The 26,653-nt window shown below is 43.0% G+C and overlaps 1 protein-coding gene across 1 annotated transcript; it reads left to right on the forward strand.

Annotated features, from left to right (window-relative positions):
- Positions 1–968: 968 nt before the first annotated feature.
- Positions 969–18,488, forward strand: LOC139530630 (saccharopine dehydrogenase-like oxidoreductase). The gene is made up of 12 exons (XM_071327207.1): positions 969–1,294; positions 4,948–5,060; positions 11,147–11,227; positions 11,426–11,555; positions 14,282–14,331; positions 14,480–14,610; positions 14,685–14,802; positions 16,954–17,073; positions 17,177–17,233; positions 17,351–17,462; positions 17,556–17,637; positions 17,727–18,488. The coding sequence occupies exons 1-12, from the start codon at positions 1,096–1,098 to the stop codon at positions 17,815–17,817; spliced, it is 1,284 nt and encodes a 427-aa protein (XP_071183308.1). The 5' UTR covers positions 969–1,095; the 3' UTR covers positions 17,818–18,488.
- Positions 18,489–26,653: the final 8,165 nt, after the last annotated feature.

Here is a 26,653-nt window from a genome sequence, read left to right on the forward strand (position 1 = left end):
TCAATAGCCTATAGCCTAAATATTTGTTCATTTAACTTTTTTTATGTATTACTTTTTATATATATATATATATATAAAAGGTATATATATATATATATACCTTGTATATGTGGCTTAAACACAACCAGTCACAATGTTTTAATCTGATTAGGCTACCTGCTCACTTTCATCCAAAATATAATTCCAGCTTCCAAATTGTGCAGATTGTGGTGGTGAAAAAGAAAACCATGATGTTGAAGTGCCGAAGTCTGTTTTGTTTATTGGTTGTGGTGCATTGGCACAGAAACTTGGTGGACAATTCCTTTAATATATGTTATATAATTATACATATAGCATCAAGATGTTGAAAATCTGATTTACACCTAGCTGATCATTGTCTGCAGCCGGCTCTGATCATAGTGTAGGTCTACTGAAACAGGCAGGGAGAGCTGTTATCTTGTCAGTCGACCCTGAACCTTCTGGTATGTAGACCTGCACGTCATCAACTGTGCCACAAAAGCAACTGTCCCTCATTACTACACCTGCTTAATTACATGGCTTTTTTTTGAGCCGACTTCTCCGTCTGACAGAGGGCGCACCTGACTATCGCCCAGGAGGCAGCCTGGTTCCAAATCGAATGCATCCAACTTTCAGCCGGAGCAAAACACGCCTACACGGGCGCACGGGCGAGATTAATCGAACTCCCGCGCTATCAAGCGATGATTCAAAATAAAGACAGACTGACAGCACAGATATCCAATTGTAAACCAAAACTTTTACAACCACACCTACTTTTCAGATATCAGCGTTTCAATTGGTTATGTTATTTAATATGTTAATGATATCAAATAACATGTTTCAAACAAATACAAAAAGCTGTATTTAAACTAACATCAATAAAACGCTTTGTTTGCGCATGCAGACTATTTGCATCAGCGGTGTTTAGAATTCATATCTTTATCAGTGCGGTCAAAGTCCGGCGACCGAGCATCATCATCAGACTACGGAAGTGACAGCTTTGCTATCTGTCATTTATATTAGCACGCTCCTTGCATTTCGCTCATTCCCATACCCTCTCGCGTCGTTGCGTTTCCCTGAGTATAACTAGTTGTAACTATGGCGAAGGTGGATACCTCCTCTAGCAGACCCTATCACATTGTTATTTTTGGTGCTTCGGGTTTCACCGGTCAGTTTGTGGTTGAAGAGGTGGCCAGGACCGTATCGGAGGGGCCGAATGGGACGTTGACATGGGCTGTGGCTGGGAGAAGCAGGCAGAAACTGGACAAAGTTCTAGAGCAGGCCGCCGGAACCCTCGGTACGTATCAATCAAATGTATTTATAAAGCCCTTTTACCATCAGCAGAAGTCACAAAGTGCTATACAGAAACCCAGCCTAAAACCCCAAACAGCAAGCAATGCAGATGTAGAAGCACGTTGGCTAGGAAACACTTCCTAGAAAGGCAGGAACCTAGGAATAAACCTAGAGAGGAACCAGGCTCTGAGGGGTGGCCAGTCCTCTTCTGGCTGGGCTGGGTGGAGATTATAAGAGTACATGGCCATTTAAGGCCAGATTGTTCTTCAAGGTGTTCCAACGTTCATAGATGACCAGCAGGGTCAAATAATAATCACAGTGGTTGTAGTGGGTGCAACAGGTCAAAACCTCAGGAGTAAATGTCAGTTGGCTTTTCATAGCTGGGCATTCAGAGGTCGACAGCAGGTGCGGTAGAGAGTGGAAAACAGCCGGTCCGGGACAAGGTAGAACGTCTGACGAACAGGTCATTGTTCCCTAGCCGCAGGCAGAACAGTTGAAACTGAAGCAGCAGCATGACCAGGTGGACTGGGGACAGCCAGGAGTCATCAGGCCAGGTAGTCCTGAGGCATGTTCCTAGGGCTCCGGTCCTCCGGGAGGGAGAGAGAATTAGAGGGAGCATATGTAAATTCACACAGGACACCAGATAAGACAGGATAATTCCACCATATATGACAGACTGACCCGAACCCCTGGCACAGATTATTGTAGCATAGATACTGGAGACGGGTGTGTCGGGGGACACTGCGGTCCCGTCCGACGATACCCCCGGACAGGGCCAACCAAGCAGGATATAACCCCACCCACCTTGCCAAAGCATAGCCCCCACACCACTAGAGGGATATCAACAGACCACCAATTTACTACCCTGAGACAAGGCTGAGTATAGTCCACAAAGATCTCCTGCCCCTGCCCAAGTAGGGACAATAAGGTATTTAGATTTCATATCTTAATCAGTGCGCTCAAAGTCTGGTGACTGAGCATCATCATCATCAGACTGGCTTCATTGACATTGCCCTAACTAGCTAATACAATTTATATTACACATTTAATTTGGTCACGCTGGATGCTAACTCAAGAGTAATTTCAGTTAACTCAGATCTAAAGTTTCCCGTAAATATGTTTACACTGTCCACGAGAGATTAACCAGAGATGACCTTTGGTCTAGTTAGTTGATTGACACCATTGTGCATTGTAATCGGATTTTCCAGGGGGATTCAAGTAAGGAAGCTTTCCTGACAGCTCGGTGTCATCGTGTCTACACTGAGTTTAAGGTGTGTCATGCCAGACAGGACACTCACCTGGACTAATTTAAAACCTAGTCACTGTGTTGTATCAGTTATCATACAACCAAGTGTTTTGACCCAGGATGTTCTGCACTTGCGTTGCGCTTAGTGCCATAGGCTTGCAACAAACAAAAGTATACATCTCGACTGCACAGACGTAAGGAATAGTAGTTAGTAGTTAATAGTAGTTAATAGTAGTTAATAGTAGTCAATAGTTGTTGTTGTGGTAGCTGGGAATATGTTGTCAGGCCAGGTATCTCACACTCTACAAAGTTGCAACACTCAATACATTCAGTATAATTTTAAATTGGAGAGTGGTTGGCTTGCCAGAAAAGGGATAGCCTAGGTTCTGATGGGGTTGGCATCAGGGAGAATGGAGCTGTTTTTTGTACCTTCTGCCCTCCTGGGATAGCCCTCACCAACAGCTGATTGAAAATGCCCCTGCAGCGCAACAGCCTCTATACAATCCCACCCCCTGCCCTCTCAATGGTTACCCTGCCCAAAAGTGACAGTCTACATGCCCCCCATCACAAAGCCAGGTTGACATTTCAGACACAATTGTCATGGGTTAGGCAATATTTTCTAAATACTAATCTAAATAATAATTTGCTGGTACATTAGAGAGCTTGTTTGGAATATGCAACAGACACGTGGTCTACTTCGTCACGTGTGTACAATATGACTTATTTGATAGCCATTCATCCTTCTATGGCCCATGTTTTGCCTCCATCGTTGAGATTTCAGTAGGGCAGTATTTTCCTATCTGTTATGGCTGCGGCACAGAGTTCAACGTGTGCCTAACTTTTAACAGTCCATGTTCGGTCATATGAGCTACAGGGTTATTGTACCATGTACATTATAACATGTTAACTTATTCAGGGGGCTGATGCAAAGCACCGTAGGGCTGGGACGATACCAGTGTCGCGATACTCATTGGTGTCTTGGCAAGGAAACAAGACATATATATATATATATATATATAAAGCAAAATATAACTTCTTTAGGAATGTTGGAAACCAACATTGTCTTGTAATATAATATTTTTCATGCAGCAGGTTATTAAAGGACAAAGAGTTTGGTCTGTTTCGTGTTTTCATTTCTGCCATGGGAAAAATATTGCGATATAGGCATCGTCCCGGCACTACAAAGCAGCACAGAAAAGAGAACAAACGGTGTATTGTTGATGCTCCTCAAATGTACTTTATTGAACCAGAATACAAATATAGCAGCGTTTAGTACTTAGATCTTTTATCTGGTCTACATTTGAAGGCACCAGTGACACAATAGCAATGTCTGTTTTCCCCCAAGCTAAAGGATAGGCTATGTGCACACAGAACACACACACAGGCTACACGTACAGCATTCAGTTCAGGGGTCTGACAAACTTTTTGGTCACTGAGCTTTTTAAACCAGGTTGTTCATGTATCATCATATCAAAGTTAGTTAAAGTTTCAAGTTGTATTAGTCGTATGTACGGGATACACATGGTATACACCATCCAACTAAATGCTGACTTGCAGGTTCCTTCTGGACAATGAAGCAACAGTAAGAAATAATAAAAGATAAGAATAGGAACATAAAGTAAATGGCTCAGTAGAATATAATAAAATTTTTAGCATAAGTATTGTTAGGTTCTTATTTTTCAGAGTAAATGACTCACGGACACTAGAGAAGCTTTAACCAAGTTGAATTCTTCCCAAAGGTTCTGTACAGCTGTACAGACAATATTGGTTATTTCTCTTTTGGGAAAGTATTTAGCAAACAATCATAAGAAGAGTTTGGTAGCAGCAGTTGTGTGATTGTATGTGAGTGTGTGCTAAGGTGTGGAGAGTCAGAGCAGGTGCTCAGTCCAGTGAAACTGTTCAGCAGTCTGATTGCTTGTAGATAGTAACTGTCTCTGAGCCTGTTGGTATCAGACCTCATGCTCCGATACCGTCTGCCTGATGGTAAGGGAGTAAACAGCTTGTAGCTGGGGTGTGTGGGGTCCTTGATGATGCTGCAGGCCTTCCTCAGGCACCGTTTCAAGTAGATGTCCTGGATGGGAGGGAGCACGGTCCCAGTGATGTACTGGGCCATCTTCGTCACCTGCTGGAGGGCCTTGCGGTCGTGGACGGAGCAGTTCCCGTACCAGGCCATGACGCAACCAGTCAGGACGGTGTCGATGCTGCAGTGGTAGTATTTGGAGAGGACCCAGGGTGGCAATGCTGAATTTCTTCAGCCGCCTTAAGAAGTAGTGACGCTGTTGCGCCCAGTGGTGGTGGTCCGTGACAAGTCCTCAGTGATTTAGTTAAACACATAATGATGTGTGGTGTATTGGTAGGTAGATGTTTATAATATAAAGGTGAAATGACCTAGTCCTCTGCTATGTTATTAGGTAAGCCGGAGCTGAGGACTGCAGTGGAGGTCATCGTGGCTGATGTGGGAGAGCCTGACTCACTGGCTGCCATGTGCAAACAGGCTGTCATTGTTCTCAACTGCGTGGGGCCAGTAAGTACTGACTGTGGAGATGCAACACACAGACATCTGGTAAATACTGTAGACACACACACTGTGTCAGTACTGCAAAGACACAATGAGTCTGTCATAAGTAAGCAGTATTTCAGTGCTGCCTCTACCGTTGTGTTCGTATGTAAGACTGTCTTGATATCAGACCTGATCACCACTCTGCTCTCCTGTTGTGCCATTGGGCAGCAGATAGTGGCCTGATAGCAGTAAGGCCATAACCTCACAGCTTGTGAAACACCTGCAATGATGATGGTGGCTATCACCAGTGCACCTTGTACACACAGACACACAGACACACAGACACACAGACACACAGACACACAGACACACAGACACACAGACACACAGACACACAGACAGACAGACACACAGACAGACAGACACACAGACAGACAGACAGACAGACAGACACCCACTCACTACAGCGAAGGACACTACTGGTGTGTACTGGATATAGCTATCTACCATTGTCGCCCCCGCCTCTTCAGCTGTGGGGTTTATCGGCAGGTTGGCTTCCAACGTTATGGTGCATTACCGCAAGCAAGCGCCCTTGCTTCCCATCTATGTACTGGAGTCATAGCTTAATAATAGAAGTATAAAGAGGGGTTCCTGCATTTGCAGGAATGCCCCGAATTGCGGGCTGCAGTTGCATCCTCCTCTCTCTGTCTACTCCTTACCTTCTCCAAACACTTTCAACTGTCTCCTGGGGTGTTCGGGAGAGTACAATGTCACGAATCATGTCTGAAGTGTAAAACTACTAATGACTCAACAATTCATGCCTTCTGGGAATGCTATAAAGTTCTAAAGTTATGGGCGGAGTTGGAAGGATGGGTGTCAGAGATATTGTAATGTAAATATACTTTTAATTCGTCTATTTCAAGACATGACATATGAGGGTGCAGTGAGATATCCAATGGGTTGGACAATACTCTTCTCATAAATGATCTTTCAAAAAATGTATACTCAAACTGGAAATCAGCCAATCCTCCGTCTTTCACACAATGGAAAGGTCAAATGCTTTATTATCTAAAAAATGTTAGCGCGTGGGCGACGGAGAGGAAAATAAATCATGCCGTTTGAGGCCATGTGACAGAAAGTGATATAAAGGCGATGAGGGTGTGGGCTTGGGCAGGTGTGATGTTTGTATGATGTAGTCGTTTGTATGTGTGTGTTTTGTGTTGTTTATAAATAAATAAAATAAGGAGGGTGCAACGTTAGACAACGTTTATATAGAAATGTATTGTTCAGAACGGACAGGTCTCAATCCCAAATGGACCCCAGGAACCTATGCACAGATCTGAGAGGATTTCACGGGGCAATCAATATGGTAATAGCTCCACCTTTCCCTCTGATAGACTAGGTGAAAGTTTCACCTTCTGCCTTATACCAGAGGTTTTCAAAATATGGCATGCCTCCCCAGAGGGGCACCAGAGTCTCAGGGTAGGTGTGAAAGTAAAGCCAATACAAACTGTATTCCGGTCACACTAGGATTAGTCAGTCTGCGGCGGAGGTCGTCGTGGCTGATGTGGAAGAGCCTGACTCTGGCTGCCATGTGAAAACAGGCTGTCATTGTTCTCAACTGTGTGGGGCCAGTAAGTACTGACTGTAGGGCCTCCCGGGTGGCGCAGTGGTCTAAGGCGCTGCATCGCAGTGCTAGCTGTGCCACTAGAGATTCTGGGTTCGAGTCCAGGCTCTGTCGCAGCCGGCAGCGATATTTGGCCCAGCGTCGTCCAGGTTAGGGGAGGGTTTGGCCTGCAGGGATATCCTTGTCTCATCGCGCACTAGTGACTCCTGTGGCGGGCCGGAGGCAGTACACGCTGACACGGTCGCCAGGTGTACGGTGTTTCCTCCTTCCGGGATGGATGGGCATTGTGTCAAGAATCAGTGCGGATGGCATCCGGGTTAAGCAGGCATTGGTTGGGTTGTGTTTCAGAGGACGCATGGCTCTCGACCTTCGCCTCTCCCGAGTCCGTACGGGAGTTGCAGCGATGAGACAAGAATGTAACTACCAATTGGATACCACGAAATTGGGGATAAAAAGGGGTGAAAATATATATTTTTTAAATAAAAGTACTGACTGTAGAGCCCTCCATGGGCATGTGTTTTAAACCCGAGCCCTACCCATGCCTGTGACATTCAGGCCCTAACCTACCTAGGCCCGATTGCTTCTTCCCAATTTAAAGCCCTGCCTGACGTCAGAAATAACTTCCTTCTTTAGTAAATCCATTAGCTGCTCCTCCCTGTCAGTCACTCGCTCCCTGCTATAGGCATCTCGCTCTGCATGCACTATATGCTCATGGCGCTAGCTAGTTAGCACACGTATCCATAGCAACGGCTCCTCTTGACTGCCCTGCTCAATAGCTGCTTTTTAAGTAAGCTGGCAGCCACACAAGTAAATTGCAATAAAATGCAAATTAATTACTTAAAAATCATACAATGTGATTTTCTGGATTTTTGTTTTAGATTCAGTCTCTCACAGTTGAAGTGTACCTATGATAAAAATTACAGACATCTACATGCTTTGTAAGTAGGAAACACTGCCGATTTTGCAGGTTATCAAATACTTGTTCTCCCCACTGTATGTACAACTTTATGAGCTGAATTGCACGTCTTTGCAATCCAGGGATGAGAGAAGGACGGTATATGACGATATGGAAATCTGCATACTGCCCAACCCTAGAGAGCAGTGAACTGTTAAATAGTTTATCACTAAACTCCGACAACTCAAGGAACATTTTTATTTTCTGTGAAAAAATCTCTCCTGTCTTATATTTGACGAGGTTGAAGCAGATATGACTGTTTTTATTTATTTAATTTGAACTTTATTTAACTAGGAAAGTCAGTTAAGAACAAATTCTTATTTACAATGACGGCCTTCCGGGAAACAGTGCCTTGTTCAGGGGCAGAACAACAGATTTTTACGTTGTCAGCTCGGGGATTCGATCCAAATACCTTTCGGTTACTGGCTCAAAGCTCTAAACATTAGGCTACCTGCCGCCCCACTGTGCAGCAGCAGAACACGAGCAAATGGCTCGGCTTCAAAATGTTAGTGATCAATTTAATGATACCCGAGCCCTACCAGTACGTTAGTTATTGATAAAAAAAACATCGGGCTTGGGTCGGGTAGCAGAGCTGACTGTGGAGATGCAATACACTACAGCAGTCACACACATCCACAGACATCTGGTAAATACTGTAGACATACACACTGTGTAAGTACTGCAGAGACACAATGACTCTGTCATAAATTATCAGACCTGATCACCGCTCTGCCCTCCTCTACCGTTGTGTTCGTATGTAAGACTGTCTTGATATCAGACCTGATCACCACTCTGTTCTCCTGTTGTGCCATGGGGCAGCAGATAGTGGCCTGATAGCAGTAAGGCCATAACCTCACAGCTTGTGAAACACCTGCAATGGTGATGGTGGTGGCTATCTCCAGTGCACCTTGTACACACACACACACACACACACACACACACACACACACACACACACACACACACACACACACACACACACACACACAGCCATTGCAGGTGTGGTAGAATCCCTGTCGTTGTGATACACAGCTTCACCACAGAACTCTGGATGAAGTGAAGTGAAAAGTGTCTATTCCCATCTCCACCAGTAGGGGGCACTTGTCATGTCTGATCATCACCTCAGCCTTTCTGTCTACTCCCTACCTTCTTCAAACACATCCTGGGGCGTGTTCAGGAAGGTGCGACGTTACACAAAATTCAGATAGAAATGTATTGTTCAGAACAGACAGGTCCCAATCCCAAATGGACCCCTGGACCCTATGCACAGATCTGAGAGGCTTTGATCATTTATAGAAGTAATTTCAACAGCAGGTTGAAACAGTGTAAAACATGGTTGTGGATGTTGTTTCAAAGCCAAACACAATGAAATGGAGGCTTTCTTACCATATTAGAGCTGATACAGAGATTTATGAGCCCTCACCCCAGAAAAAAACTGATTTAAAATTATAATGGCGCGGTTCTACAATACATAGCCTACCACATATTAGGCATGGCAGAAAACATAAAACAAACTGATTTAAGATGACATTGGCACATCATTGGTCTAGCCTATGCTCCAAAATTCAAGTAATGGCCTTTGAGTGTGGACTGTTATTATGCATACTGGATGGACAGGTTACCTTATGCTATTTTTCCAAAAATGTCTATCCACGAGTATGGGAGATGACGTATAGCCCTAGGCGATGCTGTTAGTTTATTGATTGTGCAGGGCGGCTTACGTTTAGCCTACAGGGAATTTGTATTTAATAATTTTACATTTCCATAATTAATTGGGTGACATTACTTTTTCAACAATACAAAATATCTGATCCAGCATACATATCCACCTCCTCCCTCCTCTCTCTCCTTTATTAATGTATCGAGCGTGCAGAGGGGCTGTCAACATTTTAGTGAAAACCTGTTACTATCGATGTTCCCGAACAGATTTAATTTGGTTTCTTAAATGAAGCAAACAGGGTTGGCGAGCCCATGGTTTAGAGTTTGGGCGGGAAATGACCTGTTGCTCAGCGAGAGCATGCTCCTCAAACAGTGGTTGATGCGTGGAGTGAAGTGTTGTTTATATTTATTTCTCATTTGCTCATATTAAGCACAGCTCCGCTATAAAACCAAAGCAGCCTACCCGTTATCATTGAAATACTGACTCCAATTCGCTATTGGCGTGGGTATGGATGACATGTCCCCCCCCCCCCCTGCCACTGTTCCTGCCCATTTCATACTGGGTCATTCTAAATCGAGACTAATTAGTAAAGACAAGATTCAATTGAGAATAGTCTGATGGGTGAAAATATGATCACTTGATGAGAGAACAGCTGTGCAGCCTGAGGCAAGGAACAGAGCGCAAGGTTTTTGTTGCTACTTTCTCAAATCATCAGTGGCCTATAGTGGCATCATGCAGCCCATATATGTTTTGATTTCTAAGACATTCTAAGGTTTGTATCATTCACAACTGAAGTTGCCAAATAACTCTAAATCTAGCGTATAGGACCTGTTTCAAATGGTCACTCTTACGCTCAACATGCTCGCTCACTCACTCACCCGGAATGGGAAAAATATCATATTTTATTCAGCAAAGTTCAATTATCCTCTTCTTACTTTAAAATCCTGTAATATAAAATAATGGCACGGGACTTATAAGCGTATCTTGTCAGCTTAATGAACAAGCCTTCAGCCTATGGCATGGAGAATAGCCAGATAACACAGAGTAGGCCAACTCACATTTTCTTCATATCATAATAGTTTCTTTAATGAATTTACTGTGATGTTGCGTTCATATTTTTGTATAATACACCAATTTCAAACATTTTGCTGAGTTACAGTTCATATAAGGAAATCAGTCAAATAAATAAATTAGGCCCTAATCTATGGTGCAGCCATGGGTGGGCCTGGTAGGGCATAGGCCCACCCACTTGGGAGCAATGCCCACCCACTGTAGAGTCAGACCAGCCAATTAGAATTCGAGAGGAATAAGCTTTTTGTGCATATGGAACATTTCTGGGATCTTTTATTTCAGCACTTTACATGTTGCATTCTTATTTTTGTTCAGTGTAAATTGATTTATTACTTTTTTTAAATGTAGATGTTCCAAAGGCGTGCATCAGTGGCTTGGAGGCCTGGAGAGGTTAAACTTGTTCATGTTAATTAACGGTCAATTACCGCGAGACCGGCAGTCTCTTGCACGACGATAACAGGCTGACAAAATGTCATGACCGCCACAGCCCTAGGTGCGCCTCCCCAGCGGGGCACCAGAGCGTTTCAGGGGAGGTTTGAAAGGAAAGCCAAATCGAGAACTGTATTCGGTTCACACTAGATTAGCCAGAAAAGCGATAGCTGTGAGTGTAACACACAGTGGCATGGTCCAGCAGTGACCAGACATTGATCATGACATGAAATCATAATGACTTCTAAAGGCCTTAATACAAAATGTAGAAATAAATTATATTGGAGTAGAAATTATACTGTAGTGACACAAGCACCTTGGAGGGATTTTGTTTATATTTGTTCATATTTATATGTGTGTGTGTGTAGTACAGGTTCTGGGGCGAGCCTGTGGTGAAGGCATGCGTGGAGAACGGCGCACACTGCATTGACATCTGTGGAGAACCCCAGGTAAGTGGACAACATAACACACTCACAAGGCTTCAATACCTAATCAACCTTGATCCCTACACTCCATCACTCCTGTAGAGCTGACAGGACTTGATAGTTGGAAGAAATATCTCTCTCACACACACACACACACAACCACTAGGTGAAATGGGAGGCCTGCTGGATCCATGCTGTTCCCTGTTACTTGTGTGTGTGTAGTTCCTAGAGAGTATGCAGTTGAATTACGACAGTCAAGCAGCTGATAAAGGAGTGTACATTGTGGGGGCGTGTGGCTTCGACTCCATACCTGCAGACATGGGAGTCCTCTACACCAGGGACCAGTTCAAAGGTGTGTATGTGTGTTCTCTCCCTGAGGGTTTTTATAAAAATATTTTAGGGGGTAGATCAGCTTTAATATTGCAGATAGATGGTAGCTTCCATCAATGTAATTATATGCATCATTTCCAATCCCCCATATATATATTTTTTGTTTACAGTACCAGTCAAAGGTTTGGACACACCTACTCATTCCAGGGTTTTTCTTTATTTTTTACTGTTGTCTACATTGTAGAATGATAGTGACGACATCAAAACTATGAAATAACACATGGAATCATGTAGCAACCAAAAAAGTGTTAAACAAATCAAAATATATTTGAGATTCTTCAAAGTAGCCACCCTTTGCTTTGATGACAGCTTTGCACACTCTTGGCATTGTCTCAACCAGCTTCGTGAGGTAGTCACCTGGAATGCATTTCAATTAACAGGTGTGCCTTGTTAATTTGTGGAATTTCTTTCCTTAATGCGTTTGAGCCAATCAGCTGTGTTGTGACAAGGTAGGGGTGTTATACAGAAGATAGCCATATTTGGTAAAAGACGAAGTCCATATTATGGCAAGAACAGCTCAAAATACACAAAGAGAAAGACAGTCCATCATTACTTTAAGACATGAAGGTCAGTCAATCTGGAATATTTCAAGAACTTTGAAAGTTCCTTCAAGTGCAGTCGCATAAAGCATCAAGCGCTATGATGAAACTGGCTCTCATGAGGACTGCCACAGGAAAGGAAGACCCAGAGTTACCTCTGCTGCAGAGGATTAGTTCATTGAGTTACCAGCCTCAGAAATTGCAGCCCAAATAAATGAATCCGAGGTCAAGTAACAGACACATCTCACACACGTGGTCCCGTGTGGCTCAGTTGGTAGAGCATGGCGCTTGCAACGCCAGGGTTGTGGGTTCATTCCCCACGGGGGGACCAGGATGAATATGTATGAACCTTCCAATTTGTAAGTCGCTCTGGATAAGAGCGTCTGCTAAATGACGTAAATGTAAACACCAACTGTTCAGAGGAGACTGCGTGAACCAGGCCTTTGTGGTCGAATTGCAAAGAAACCACTACTAAAGGACACCAATAACAAGAAGCGACTTACTTGGGCCAAGAAACACAAGCAGTGGACATTAGACCAGTTGAAATCCATCCAAATGTTAGATTTTTGGTTCCAACCGCCGTCTTTGTGAGACGCAGAGTAGGTGAACGGATGATCTCTGCATGTGTGGTTCCCACTGTGAAGCATGGAGGAGGTGGTGTGGGGGTGCTTTGCTGGTGACACTGTCTGTGATTTATTTAGAATTCAAGGCACACTTAACCAGCATGGCTACCACAGCATTCTGCAGCGATACGCCATCCCATCTGGTTTGCGCTTAGTGGGACTATCATTTGGTTTTCTTTAGGATAATGACCCAAAACACACCTCCAGGCTGTGTAAGGGCTATTTGACAGAGGAGAGTGAGGGAGTGCTGCATCAGATGACCTGGTCTCCACAATCACACGACCTCCACCCAATTGAGGTGGTTTGGGATGAGTTGGACCGCAGAGTGAAGGAAAAACAGCCAACAAGTGCTCTGCATATGTGGGAACTCCTTCAAGACTGTTGGAAAAGTATTCCTCATGAAGCTGGTTGAGAGCATGCCAAGAGTGTGCAAAACTGTCAAGGCAAAAGGTGGCTACTTCGAAGAATCGGAGAAAAAAAAGAAAAAAAAAACTATATTTGATTTTGTTTAACTTTCTGGTTACTACATGATTCCATATGTGTTGTTTCATGGTTTTGATTTCTTCACTATTATTCTACAATGTAAAAAAAAAAAAAAAAAAACTTGAATGAGTAGGTGTGCAAACTTTTGACTGGTAGTGTGTCTGTGTTTTTATATATATATTATATATATACTGCTCAAAAAAATAAAGGGAACACTTAAACAACACAATGTAACTCCAAGTCAATCACACTTCTGTGAAATCAAACTGTCCACTTAGGAAGCAACACTGATTGACAATAAATTTCACATGCTGTTGTGCAAATGGAATAGACAAAAGGTGGAAATTATAGGCAATTAGCAAGACACCCCCAATAAAGGAGTGGTTCTGCAGGTGGTGACCACAGACCACTTCTCAGTTCCTATGCTTCCTGGCTGATGTTTTGGTCCCTTTTGAATGCTGGCGGTGCTTTCACTCTAGTGGTAGCATGAGACGGAGTCTACAACCCACACAAGTGGCTCAGGTAGTGCAGCTCATCCAGGATGGAACATCAATGCGAGCTGTGGCAAGAAGGTTTGCTGTGTCTGTCAGCGTAGTGTCCAGAGCATGGAGGCGCTACCAGGAGACAGGCCAGTACATCAGGAGACGTGGAGGAGGCCGTAGGAGGGCAACAACCCAGCAGCAGGACCGCTACCTCCGCCATCTATTCCAACAATTGTACCAAAACAAACGATTGAATGATTCTGTCTCTTCGCAACAAAATCTGCAGAGCTGGGATGGTTGTATCCCCCATATATATATGACATTCTATTGGTCCCAAGAATCTTGCAAAATTTAAATTGAAAAATTCAATGTTTTGAATCTGCCGTTATTTTGCGTATCTGTTTATAAACCATGTGCCATGGAATCGGTACATTGCAAATCTCTTCCCAACTCTTTTGCAATCTATACATCTCCCTGAGGTTAGTTTACTTCAGCTGTGTATGTATGTGTGTGCTCTCCATTGGGTGTTTGTGTGTCACAGTTGTGTTTTTCTCATCACAGGGACACTCACGGCTCTAGAGAGCTTCCTGACAGCCAGCACAGGACCTGAGGTAAGACTACATTACCCATAAACCCGCACACTGCCCTGGCCTCATTTGTCCTGTAAACAGTAAATCATTGTAATCCCTGCCTCATCCTTGTAAGAATCTGTTTTTAAAAGTGTGTTGGTACTTCGTTCTCTCTCTGTCTCCGTCTCAGGGTGGTTCTATCAATGACGGGACATGGAAGTCGGCCATCTATGGTTTTGCTGACAGCGGGAAGCTGCGGAGCCTCAGGAAGAAGTTTGGACACAAACCTCTCCCTGTGGTGGGCTCAAAGATCAAACGCAGGTACAGGGAGCCGTGTGTGTTTGCGCTTGCACGTGTGTTTATTTGATATTGAATTAACTTTACATTGTGTGTAGGAGTGCCCTGTTCTATAGTAATGAGGTTCAGCAGTACGCGGTTCCGTTCATGGGAGCCGACCCCTCGGTGGTGAAGAGGTCTCAACGCTTTCTACTGGAGGAACACCAGGAAACACCTGTAGGTCTCTCTCACACACACACACACACACACACACACACACACACACACACACACACACACACACACACACACACACACACACAGAGAGCAGTTTGTGTTCTTGTCATGAGCACAGTGCCATTTTAGTGGGATGTGGCTCTGTCTAAACGTGAGAAATAGAATACGGCCTACTAAATCTTGGGTTTCTGTGTGCGCATCACAGCTAGGGCATGGGGTGATGACTTGTATGTATTTAATGTAATAATGTTGGCTCCAAACGTCATTACAAGGGATAATGAGTACATTTTGTTGATGTAAGCCTTATTTATGTTATAACGTCTTAAGGATCGGACCCTTTTTTTCCATTTCTGCCTAAAATGACATACCCAAATCTAACTGCCTGTAGTTCAGGACCTGAAGCAAGGATATGCTTTTTCTTTGTACCATTTGAAAGGAAACACTTTGAAGTTTGTGGAAATGTGAAATGAATAATTGTGCCGAATTGGTCAATTGATACGTCTTCAACTACATAACTATAGAGAACATACAAAAATACTATGATAATAAAATAAAAAAGTTTACACACTCCCAGGAATGTCAAACGTAATGGATCATAATTTGTAAGTCGCTCTGGATAAGAGCGTCTGCTAAATGACTTAAATATGTAAATGTAATTAGCTTCCCTACAGAAAATACACTAACTAACCTTCACACATCTAGATGGCCGGGCGGTGTGGGTGTGGAGCCAGAGACAGCAGTGGGGTCAAACTGTAGACCCCAGTTCCTACATTTGAATATAAAAATAGATTTTTTTCAAACAAAACTACACTACACTTTATCTCTGGGACCCTCAGGATGACAAATCGGAGAAAGATTACTGAATAAGTACATTATTTCCCTTCAGAGGTGAATATATCAAACCAGTTGCCGTAATAAATGTTTTGTTGTGTACTATCCTCAAACAATAGCATGGTCTTTTTTTTCTGTAATAGCTACTGTAAATTGGACAGTGCAGTTAGTAACAATCATTTAAGCTTTCTGCCCATATAAGACATGTCTATGTCCTGGGAAGTTGGCAGTTGTTTACAACGGCATTCAAGTCAAAGAAACACATGCTCTGGTACGAATAAGAAAGTATTTTTTAAACCTCCTGCTTTGGGCTCAATGTGTAGTTACTACATACATAATCTTAGGTGTAAAGTCCCCTGTTTAGGGGACCTGCGTGGTTCTGTAACCAGTTACGACTGAGCGATAGCCCTGGTTCCCACAGACACGGTAGTATATTTTTTTGCACCTGTGTGACGTAGGATGTGAAATCTGAAACAACTTGAAGCTGGGATGTCCCTCCTACCATTTCATTCCCTTTTCCGACTGTCCATCAACTTCTTGCTGAGCCCTACGTCACAGCCACTGACAAAGCACATGTCTGCAATCCATACATCGTAGCACAGCAGGGGAGAGTGGTTTCATTACTACAGCACATTGAGATCGATTTGTAGCCATTCATCTAAAATAATCCACATATTTTAAACACTTTCTGTTTGTCATAGATGGACAAGATTATTATGAGATGAAAGGCGAGTTCCTAGCGAGTTCAGGAAGCCAAGCTACAGCTCTGTGACGTTCATATGTTTTGATCGAGAAATCTTTAGAATATATGCACATTTTCTCTAACACTAAACATGCAAGTATGTATTTCACAGTTCTAAGGAAGGTTAAATCTTAGTTAGTGCTTTTATAATTTGATAATACTATATTTAGAAAACATGTAATTTCAAGCCTTATTCATACATTTTTGTTCAATAGGAAATACGTCATATACAGTCAAATATTTGTACCGTGTACTTGAGCTTATGTTCAAGTGACTACACCTAGTTACATTTAAGAGGATAATCTATGAGCAGAATGACTTTTACCTCAATGAGCCATGAATTCCCTAGGTTTGAAAGCGACTTTTCTTGAAGCTATGCCATGCAATTTTCCCTACATTTCCTCCCTTGTGGGACCAGCCCCCTTGCAATTCAAATTCTAGCTAATGAGCTTCAGCCCCCCTTTCTCGCTCACTCTCTCTCTGGGCAGTCTGCAAATGTAGTGTGATGTGGCTCTCATGTCCAAACCCAGTTGAGAAATGGACCTCTGTGACCCGTTTGGCCTTTTGTGTGACCCCAGGTCCAGTATGGTGCGTATGCAGGAGTAGGAGGTGTGGCCAACATTGTCAAGATGCTATTCGCTGGGATGATGTTCTGGTTCCTGGTCAAATTCAGTTTTGGACGAGACCTGCTGATTAAGGTGAACAAGGACACACACACACACATTGATATATATACACACACACAAAATGAAAACCTCAAACCTCTCTCACTACCTCTTTTTTCCACTCTTCTGTCTTTAGTATCCAGAGTTTTTCTCCTTTGGTTTCTTCTCCAAGGATGGACCGACAAGAAAGCAGGTATAGTTTTATGAATATCTCGTTTGCAAAATTGCCAGTGATTGGTGTGTTTGAGTGTCACTCAGATGGATGGTTGGTCCTTCTAGTCAGTGATTGGTGTGTTTCTGTGTCACTCAGATGGAGGGTTCGTCCTTCAAGTTTGCCTTCTACGGAGAAGGTTACACTGGGGGACAGGACCCCAGCCAGGGACGACCCAATGCTAAGATCCGCACACTAGTCCAAGGACCAGGTACTTGAACACACACAAACGCACTAGTCCAACCCCTCCTCCACGTAATCTGCCGCTGCTGGGGTTAACACAATGCTTCTCTCCCTGTTTCAGAGGCGGGCTACGTGGCCACGCCCATCGCCATGGTACAGGCCGCTATCACCATCCTGAACGAGCCCACAGCCCTCCCCAAAAAGTGAGGTCACACACACAGGGTAGTGTTTGTGCGGCTATGGTATTACATCTGATGCATGTTATCTCAACCTCCTCTCTCTCTCTCTTTAGGGGAGGTGTGTACACCCCAGGAGCAACCTTTGCCAAAACTAAGCTGGTGGAGCGTCTCAACAAGCATGGCATCCAGTTCTCTGTCATCTAATGTGTGACCCCTGACCCCCAGCACTTATCACTAGATGGTCACGCTGCAAAGTGAAACTTGGCTAGCGGCAACATTTAGTTAATCAGCGTAAATTAGGGTTAGATGTTTCAGTGTTTAAAATCTGATTTTTTTTGGGGGGGGGGGTTCCTTCCAACATGGCCCAATAATGAAGACCTTCTGCTTGTCTGTGACTAGTTTTTAAAGAGACAGTTTCCTTCTTGTCAAATAATGGTGCCTCCGCTTTAACTAACTCGCCAACGGTTGTGCAGTTTGTCATGGCTCAGTAGAGAAATGCCCGAGTGCCTGTTTCTCTCAAAAGCTTGACTGCATTATGATGCTTCTGTCCTTCCTCAATTTCCAAGCACTGTCTGAAACCTACCTTCAAGAGGATCAGAAATTGCTCCTTTGAACGATGGCGTGCTGTAATCAAATATAGTTCAGCAGGATCTGTTTAAGGAATGTGCAACAAAATTATATTGATCAACAAAGTAGTGCTTGCTGCTTGTTAGAAATGGTTGTTTGGGTACTACATACACACAAAGCTGGAATGATCCTTTCCACAACTTTGCAGTGTCTTCTGTGATTCACTGAGCGTGTGTTGGACAGGTTCTGTTCTCCTAGGGCTGTAGGTCTTCTCTACTTGGCTGAATAAAACCAACACTACTGAAATATACTAGCCTCGTGTCTGATTCCTCACTTGACCAGTCGTAGTTTAGTTTCAGAGGCCCCGATCTGACAACTCTTAAGGGTGTGTTCAATCCGTATTGCAGAAGAATTAAGGTCATTTCAGATTGAGCCGACATGTGCAGCGTTTGCCGTGAATGCAGTCTCCGCAAACGCGGGAACATTGGCTTTATTTTGGCTCTACAGTTAATATTTGATGTAGTTGGCTCAGAACTATTTCAAGTGTTGAGGTATATTGAAATAAATGTGAAGCAGTGTTGATGGACGTAGGTCCATTTTTAAATACTTGAATGTGCATGCAGGGTATTGGAATGCTGGAAATGGTTAGAGTCCGGGAAAGAAGAGACCAGACGTCCGAATTGAAAACAGTTAACAACCTTTATTACAATCATCACCCTTCGGTTGTGCCATTCAGATTCAATCGGGTGATTACCGGCATAAAAGGGCCAGTATGGCATACTGGTAAAACATGAGTCTATCATAATTAAAACAAAGATGGAAAGAAAACAGGCTAATACACCATTTATCATTACCGCATGAGAAATTAGCGAATTAACTTAAATGGGTGGTATAGCTTCAGTTCGGTGTGGTTTGAGGTAAACAGTCAAATGACTGGCTGGGACAGAGGGATACATCAATCAACTCCGGCTATAAGTGTGTCATTACACTTGTGTTAATTGCCTCCAAAGGGCGGGTGCACTTTTAGATACAGGAATCATTTTTTTGTTGACGAACGTGCCCAGGTATAGCCTACTTAGGTGATTCGTTTGACAATCATAAACATGCCTGGTTGTGTTACTGCACCATTAAAAGGTAGTACGTCTTTACTATTAGGCTCTTGATCTTCAGAAGTACCAGAATCTGCACTCTGATAGCAATACTGCATATTTATTTTTCAGGGAACGTATCTAATATTAATTGTTTTCCCCTTTTAACATATGTGATCTTTGAATATGGCTCATTACCTCCAGTGTAAAGTATATTATACAAGCATACAGTTGGGACTTTACTGCTCTTGTCAAGGCTATCCATGGTTGTGATTTTGATAACTTGACTCAATGGTTTAAGTTCCATGATCTTTCATACACTGTGTATGTTTTCTTGATGCTCTTTCAAGTTGGCTGCGAAAGTGAAACCCCTCCCACAGTCAGAGCAATGGTAGGGCTTCTCTCCTGTATGTGCTCTACGATGAAGAGTAAGATATTGCGACGTATTGAAGTGTTTCCCACAATCAGGACAGAAGCATTGCTTCTCTCCAGTATGCACCTTCGTGTTGTTTGAAATTTACTAATTGAGTGAATCCCAACCCACCCTCAGTGCAGTGTTATGGTTTCTCTCCAGTGTGTATTTTCGGATGTGATCTTAAACCTGAAGCGTGGGCGAAACACTTCCCCCAGTCAGAGCAGTATTATGGCTTCTCTCCAGTGTGTATCCTCTGGTGTGATTGTAGTTCATGGAGATACATTTCTTCCCACAGTCAGAGCAGTAGTGGGGGTTTTCTCCTGTGTATATGCTGGTGTGCTTGTAGGTTACTGAGCTGAGAGAATGATTTCCCAGTCAGGACAGTGATAAGGTTTTTCTCCTGTGTGCAACCGCTGGTGTGCTACTAAGGAATTGCGGTTTGTGAATTTCTTGCCACAGTCAGAACAGTAAGGTTTTTCTCCAGTGTGTATGCGTTTGTGACAGATTAGGCTTCCTGAGGTAACACACCTTTTCCCACAGTCAGAGCAGCCATACCTCTTCTCTCCTGTATGTAACATCTGATGTGATTTCAGAGCACTCATTGCGCTGAAATTTTTCCCACATTCAGTGCAGTGATAATGTTTTTCCCCAGTATGTATCTGCTGGTGTCTTGTTAAATGTGCTAATCGAGAAAATCTATGCCCACAGTCAGAACAGTAATATGGTTTCTCTCCAGTATGTAGTCGCTGATGCTTCGCCATATTTCCTGCTTGAGAGAAGTTCTTATTGCAGTCAGAGCAGTGGTAAGGTTTTTCTCCCGTATGAACTCTGTTGTGTATTTTTAATCCAGTTGATGTTTTGAAACTTTTTCCACAGTCAGAGCAGGGGTAAGGGCTGTCTCCTGTATGTATACGCTTGTGTACAGTGGGGCAAAAAAGTATTTAGTCAGCCACCAATTGTGCAAGTTCTCCCACTTAAAAAGATGAGAGAGGCCTGTAATTTTCATCATAGGTACACTTCAACTATGACAGACAAAATGAGAGAAAAAAATCCAGAAAATCACATTGTAGGATATTTTATGAATTTATTTGCAAATTATGGTGGAAAATAAGTATTTGGTCACCTACAAACAAGCAAGATTTCTGGCTCTCACAGACCTGTAACTTCTTCTTTAAGAGGCTCCTCTGTCCTCCACTCGTTACCTGTATTAATGGCACCTGCTTGAACTTGTTATCAGTATAAAAGACACCTGTCCACAACCTCAAACAGTCACACTCCAAACTCCACTATGGCCAAGACCAACGAGCTGTCAAAGGACACCAGAAACAAAATTGTAGACCTGCACCAGGCTGGGAAGACTGAATCTGAAATAGGTAAGCAGCTTGGTTTGAAGAAATCAACTGTGGGAGCAATTATTAGGAAATGGAAGACATACAAGACCACTGATAATCTCCCTCGATCTGGGGCTCCACGCAAGATCTCACCCCGTTGGGTCAAAATGATCACAAGAACGAAAAAAATAATAAAAATAAAAAAAATCCCAGAACCACAGGGGGGACCTAGTGAATGACCTGCAGAGAGCTGGTACCAAAGTAACAAAGCCTACCATCAGCAAGGGCATTGAAGATGAAACGTGGCTGGGTCTTTCAGCGTGACAATGATCCCAAGGACCTTGAAGCATTTCAAGGTCCTGGAGTGGCCGAGCCAGTCTCCAGATCTCAACCCCATAGAAAATCTTTGGAGGGAGTTGAAAGTCCGTGTTGCCCAGCAACAGCCCCAAAACATCACTGCTCTAGAGGAGATCTGCATGGAGGAATGGGCCAAAATACCAGCAACAGTGTGTGAAAACCTTGTGAAGACTTACAGAAAACGTTTGACCTCTGTCATTGCCAACAAAGGGTATATAACAAAGTATTGAGAAACTTTTGTTATTGACCAAATACTTATTTTCCACCATAATTTGCAAATAAATTCATTAAAAATCCTACAATGTGATTTTCTGGGTTTTTTTTTCTCATTTTGTCTGTCATAGTTGAAGTGTACCTATGATGACAATTACAGGCCTCTCATCTTTTTAAGTGGGAGAACTTGCACAATTGGTGGCTGACTAAATACTTTTTTGCCCCACTGTAAATGGTTTATTGAGATCGATGTGGAAGAACTTCACTGGCCTGCACAGAGCCCTGACCACAACCCCATCGAACACCTTTGGAATGAATTGGAACGCCGATTGCGAGCCAGACCTAATTGCCCAACACCAGTGCCCAACCTCACTAATGGTCTTGTGGCTGAATGGAAGCAAGTCCCTGCAGCAATGTTCCAACATCTAGTGGAAAGTCTTCCCAGAAGAGTGGAGGCTGTTAGGGCAGAAAAGGGGGGACCAACTCCATATTAATGCCCATGATTTTGGAATGAGATGTTCGACGAGCAAGTGTCCACATACTTTTGGTCATGTAGTGTTTTAAGGAGTGGATGTGGCCTAGAATGCAGACGATGGGGCTGTATGGAAGTGAGGTGGGAATGTGAAATATCTGATGAGGAAGATGCAGGAAGCTGTTAGAGCCCAATCTTCCACACGTGGGTTTAGGATATCTGTAACAAGGTCCTGCTTTATGGTGAATTCTAGGAGGAAGGTTAAAGATGTTAGGTTGCAAATATACGGTCAGGGTGTCTGAGTTTAAGCAGTTGGGTACTGTATGTGATTTGATGAGAGGCTTACATGGAAGAGACATATTGAGTGTAGGAAGCTGCTGTGTGTAGGATCCTGCCACTGCTGAACCTCCTGAGGGCAGTGGCAGGATATTTTTTATTTTAACTAGGCAAATCAGTTAAGAACAAATTCTTATTTTCAATGACAGCCTAGGAACGGTGGGTTAGCTGCCTTGTTCAGGGGCAGAACGACATATTTTTACCTTGTCAGCTCAAGGATTTGATCTTGCAACCTTTCGGTTACTAGTCCAAAGCTCTAACCACTAGGCTACCTTCCGCCACCGATATGGTTGGGGGTCGGATAGACAAACAGTGTAGTATATGTACCAGGCATTGATCAGGTCATTGTTGGATTATAGGTGCTTTGTATATGGATCGGCAGCCAAAACGGTACCACAGCGCCTGGATAGGATACAGTCAAGGGCCCTGAGATTGTGTGTGGGGAACTGCCACTGAGGATAAGGCGGAACAAACTTTCATTAGCAGACTGGGTGAGGTTGAAAGGGAGTTCAGAAGGACATCCTGCGGTCACGGCAACTTGGGAATGCTAGGACCAAGGAGTGGGTAAGCAGAGGGTGTACTGGTGGACAATTGGGCAGAAGGTGGTGGAATATGGACTGGGGGAGAGAGAGAGAAGGCTGGTAATTGCATTGCGGAACGTTCCTCACTCCAGGAGAGAATGGAGTGAGGATGTGAGACGGTGTGTGGAGAGATAGATAGATAATTGTTTTTATTTGTTTTTTAACGATATACAGTCTACAAATGGTTCAAAGGATCCAGTCAGTGGTAGGGTGGGGGCAGGGGTGTGAATCCCAGATTTCAATGTTAGAGTATGTAAGCGGTTAACCGATTATGTGTCAGTGTATGCGGGCAAGTTGATGGCCATGATTCTAGGTTTGAGATGGGTGGAGGAGGTGAAACCACTCAGACTGGTGATCTGCTCTGATTCAGCTGCAGTGTTGAGTGGTGTGAAGACGGGCAGGTCAGATAGGGGAGACTTGTTTGTGGAGATGATGGTGATGTTAATGGGATGGGAGTGGTGGTAAGCAATCGCTGGGTTCCCACCCGTGTAGGTGTGGAGGGTAATGAGAAGGCCAATGTGGTCGCTAAGAGTGCTGTGAAGAGAGAGGGTGTAGATATTCAGGTCCCGCTGGGTCACAGGGAATTCAGGTCCTTCATCCGGGCAAAAGGGATCGATCTTTGGCAAAGGGAGTGGGATGTTAGTAGTAAGGGGAGGCAATTTTATCGCGTGCACTGGTCAGTAATTGAAGAGGTGGGGAGTATGGGATATTTTTTTAACTGAATATTTAATGCTATTACATTCCAGAATCTGAATTCGGCCATGGTCTCTGCTGTCATTAAACTAATATACTGTAGGTTTTAAATCATATTTTTTTTAAAGTGATGTTCTCATGGATAGCAGTCCAGCGGAAGGCCTTGTTCAGGCTTCCACAAACGTAAAAGTGGGGCTCAACTACAAAGACAGGAATTGAAATGGTTTACCCATTTGCTAGGTCCCAGCCCAGAATGAGGTGGTTGATGTGTTGGCTAAACAGGCCCCTACAGCAAACGAGAGTATAGGCTAAAATGTACTATCTTTCTTTAACTTTTAAGCTATTATATTCCAGAATCCAAACGCAGCCATGGTCTCTCCTGTCTTCAATCTAATATACTGTAGGCTTTAAATCATATTTTTAAAAAGTGAAGTTGTTCTCATGGATAGGAATGCAGCAGTAAACCTTGTTCAGCTTCCACAAATGGGAAGTGTATGTGGCTAAACAAGTCCTTTTATTTAATCAGAGAAGCCCAATTGAGACCAGGGTCTTATTTTCAATGGTGCCCTGAGGACATAAAATACAAGTTAAAACTACAAGATAGAATAACAAGATACAATCACAAGTACATTACATTAGAACATCACAGGCATCATAAACAAATTATTAAAATGAATCAATCACAACAACTGCCCATCTCTGTGAACTCATTTATCATCAGGGTTTTAAACTGCCCTAGTTGCACCAGGGAATCGAAATGTAATGAATTTTGTAAGTGATTGTCATGCCGTTGAAAGAACTGGACCAATGCGCAGCGTGGTGAGCGTGCATATTCCTTTTATTTAGGTATGACGCCAACAAAAACAATAAACAATACAAAAACGACCGTGAAGCTTAAGGGCTATAGTGCCACAAACAAAGCCAACTTCCCACATAGAAAGGAGGGAAAGGGCTACCTAAGTATGGTTCCCAATCAGAGACAACGATAGACAGCTGTCCCTGATTGAGAACCATACCCGGCCAAAACATAGAAATACCAAAATCATAGAAAACAAAACATAGAATGCCCACCCCGACCAAACCAAATAGAGACATAAAAACCTATAGGGGAGGGTCTGGGTGGGCATCTATCCGCGGTGGCGGCTCAGGTGCGGGACACAGACCCCGCTCCACCACTGGCTCACCCCACTTTGGTGGCACCTCTGGTGCGGGGACCCTTGTCGCGGGCCCCGGACTGGGCACCCTCGCCGCGGGCCCCGGACTGGGCACCCTCGCCGCGGGCCCCGGACTGGGCACCCTCGCCGCGGGCCCCGGACTGGGCACCCTCGCCCAGGTCAGCAGCACTACATTGCTGTGTGTCTGTATAGTTGAGGCTATATTGGTTTAGTAATACTCATTCCAGTTCTGGTCCCAGAGGGGATCTCAATACTGTTACACGTAGCCATGATAACCAAGCTACCCTGACTTAATAAAACCTGAATTCAAAAAGAACAAAATGTGCTTGTCATTATTTTATTTTAACTTGTATTATAGTATACCCACATTTCTGTCCACAACTTTTGAATCAAGTAGTAATTAAACAGATACATGTGCTGCCTTTCCAACTGATGTAAAGTTCCAACACAAATATTCATTTGAAAAAGCAATAGACTTTCACATTGTAGGCCTGTTGTTTAAACAATGTAATCATAATATATGCCATTTAGCAGATGTTTTCATCCAAAGCGACTTACAGTCATTTGCGCATGCATTTTACGTATGGGTTGGACCGGGAATCGAACCCACAACCCTGGTGGTGGGATCGGCGTTCTCTACACAGGATCATCATTTATAATGTAATATGTGTTTATAACAGTGAATGACGTTGATAATAAGTCTATAGCAGTGTAATAGGTGTTTATAACAACGTACAGCACATCTACCAACGCACCGATGCGTTTCAAGAGCCTAAACTATTTTGTTTCAGAATCCTCAGACCCCTGACAGGGAATAGCATAGGGGATAGTGCCATCTAGTGGAATGGAAATTAAACTATTATTCCAGATATTATTTTATAAAGAATATTGAAAACCTAAATTACTTGTCAGAGATCAGAGAAACGAAACAGAACGCATCTTGAAACAGGGAAATATACCACAATTTGTGATGCGTTCAAGTAAACGATGGACTTTTAATTTGAAGCTTTTTGCTCGATTTGGACCCGTTAATAATGTCACTGATTAAAAAATTCAATAATAATATTAACAAATATCAACAAACAAAAGAGGAATAGTCACATGCAAACAAGCATACAAACAAACTATTTACATTGCCAGAAATCCTAAACAAACAAATCAGATTCATTAATAATACAAGTTTTAATTGCCTTTTTGTTTTTCATTTTAGTTAGTGGTGGCATATTGTTTAAACTAATTTTTAAAGTGAAAAAAGTTAGGTTTTGAATTAGACCATTTGCATTTGTGAATATGAAATTTACCTAGTATTATTAGCAGTTGAATTAAATATACTACATCTTTATCTATGTCAGAATTTCTGAAATAAATCATTATATCAAAACTATTAAATAATACAACAGGTCCTATTTTTTTTGTAACAAAATTCTGTATGTCAATCCAAAACATTCTACTATAAATACAGGCAAAAAACAAATGCAAAATGGTCTCCTTCTCCATTCCACAGAAATCATAGTTATATTCAATGTTCAGCTTGAATCTTTCCAAAACATGTTTCACAGGATAAATTCTATGTAACATTTTAAATGAAACTTCCTTTACTTTGTTACTGATACAATATTTGTTAGCAATTTTCCATGCTTTCCCCCATTGTATATCACCATAGATATTTGACCAAAAGAATCTTGCTGAGGGAATTGTAGTATCACAAACAATATTCCTAATCTGTTAATTACTACATTTACCTTTGATGTTAATATTGCCAATGAATATATTTTCATATAAATCTATGTTACTTACATCAACCACAGAGGA

This window comes from Salvelinus alpinus, chromosome 9 (genome assembly GCF_045679555.1).
Source record: "Salvelinus alpinus chromosome 9, SLU_Salpinus.1, whole genome shotgun sequence".
NCBI lineage: Eukaryota > Metazoa > Chordata > Actinopteri > Salmoniformes > Salmonidae > Salvelinus > Salvelinus alpinus.

Coding starts and splice junctions, on each gene's coding strand:
- LOC139530630 (XM_071327207.1), top strand. CDS start 1,096: ATGGCGAAGGTGGATACCTCCTCTAGCAGACCCTATCACATTGTTATT. Junction 14,332..14,479: donor CAGCCAGCACAGGACCTGAG/GTAAGACTACAT, acceptor TCTCCGTCTCAG/GGTGGTTCTATCAATGACGG. Junction 17,638..17,726: donor CCCACAGCCCTCCCCAAAAA/GTGAGGTCACAC, acceptor CTCTCTCTTTAG/GGGAGGTGTGTACACCCCAG.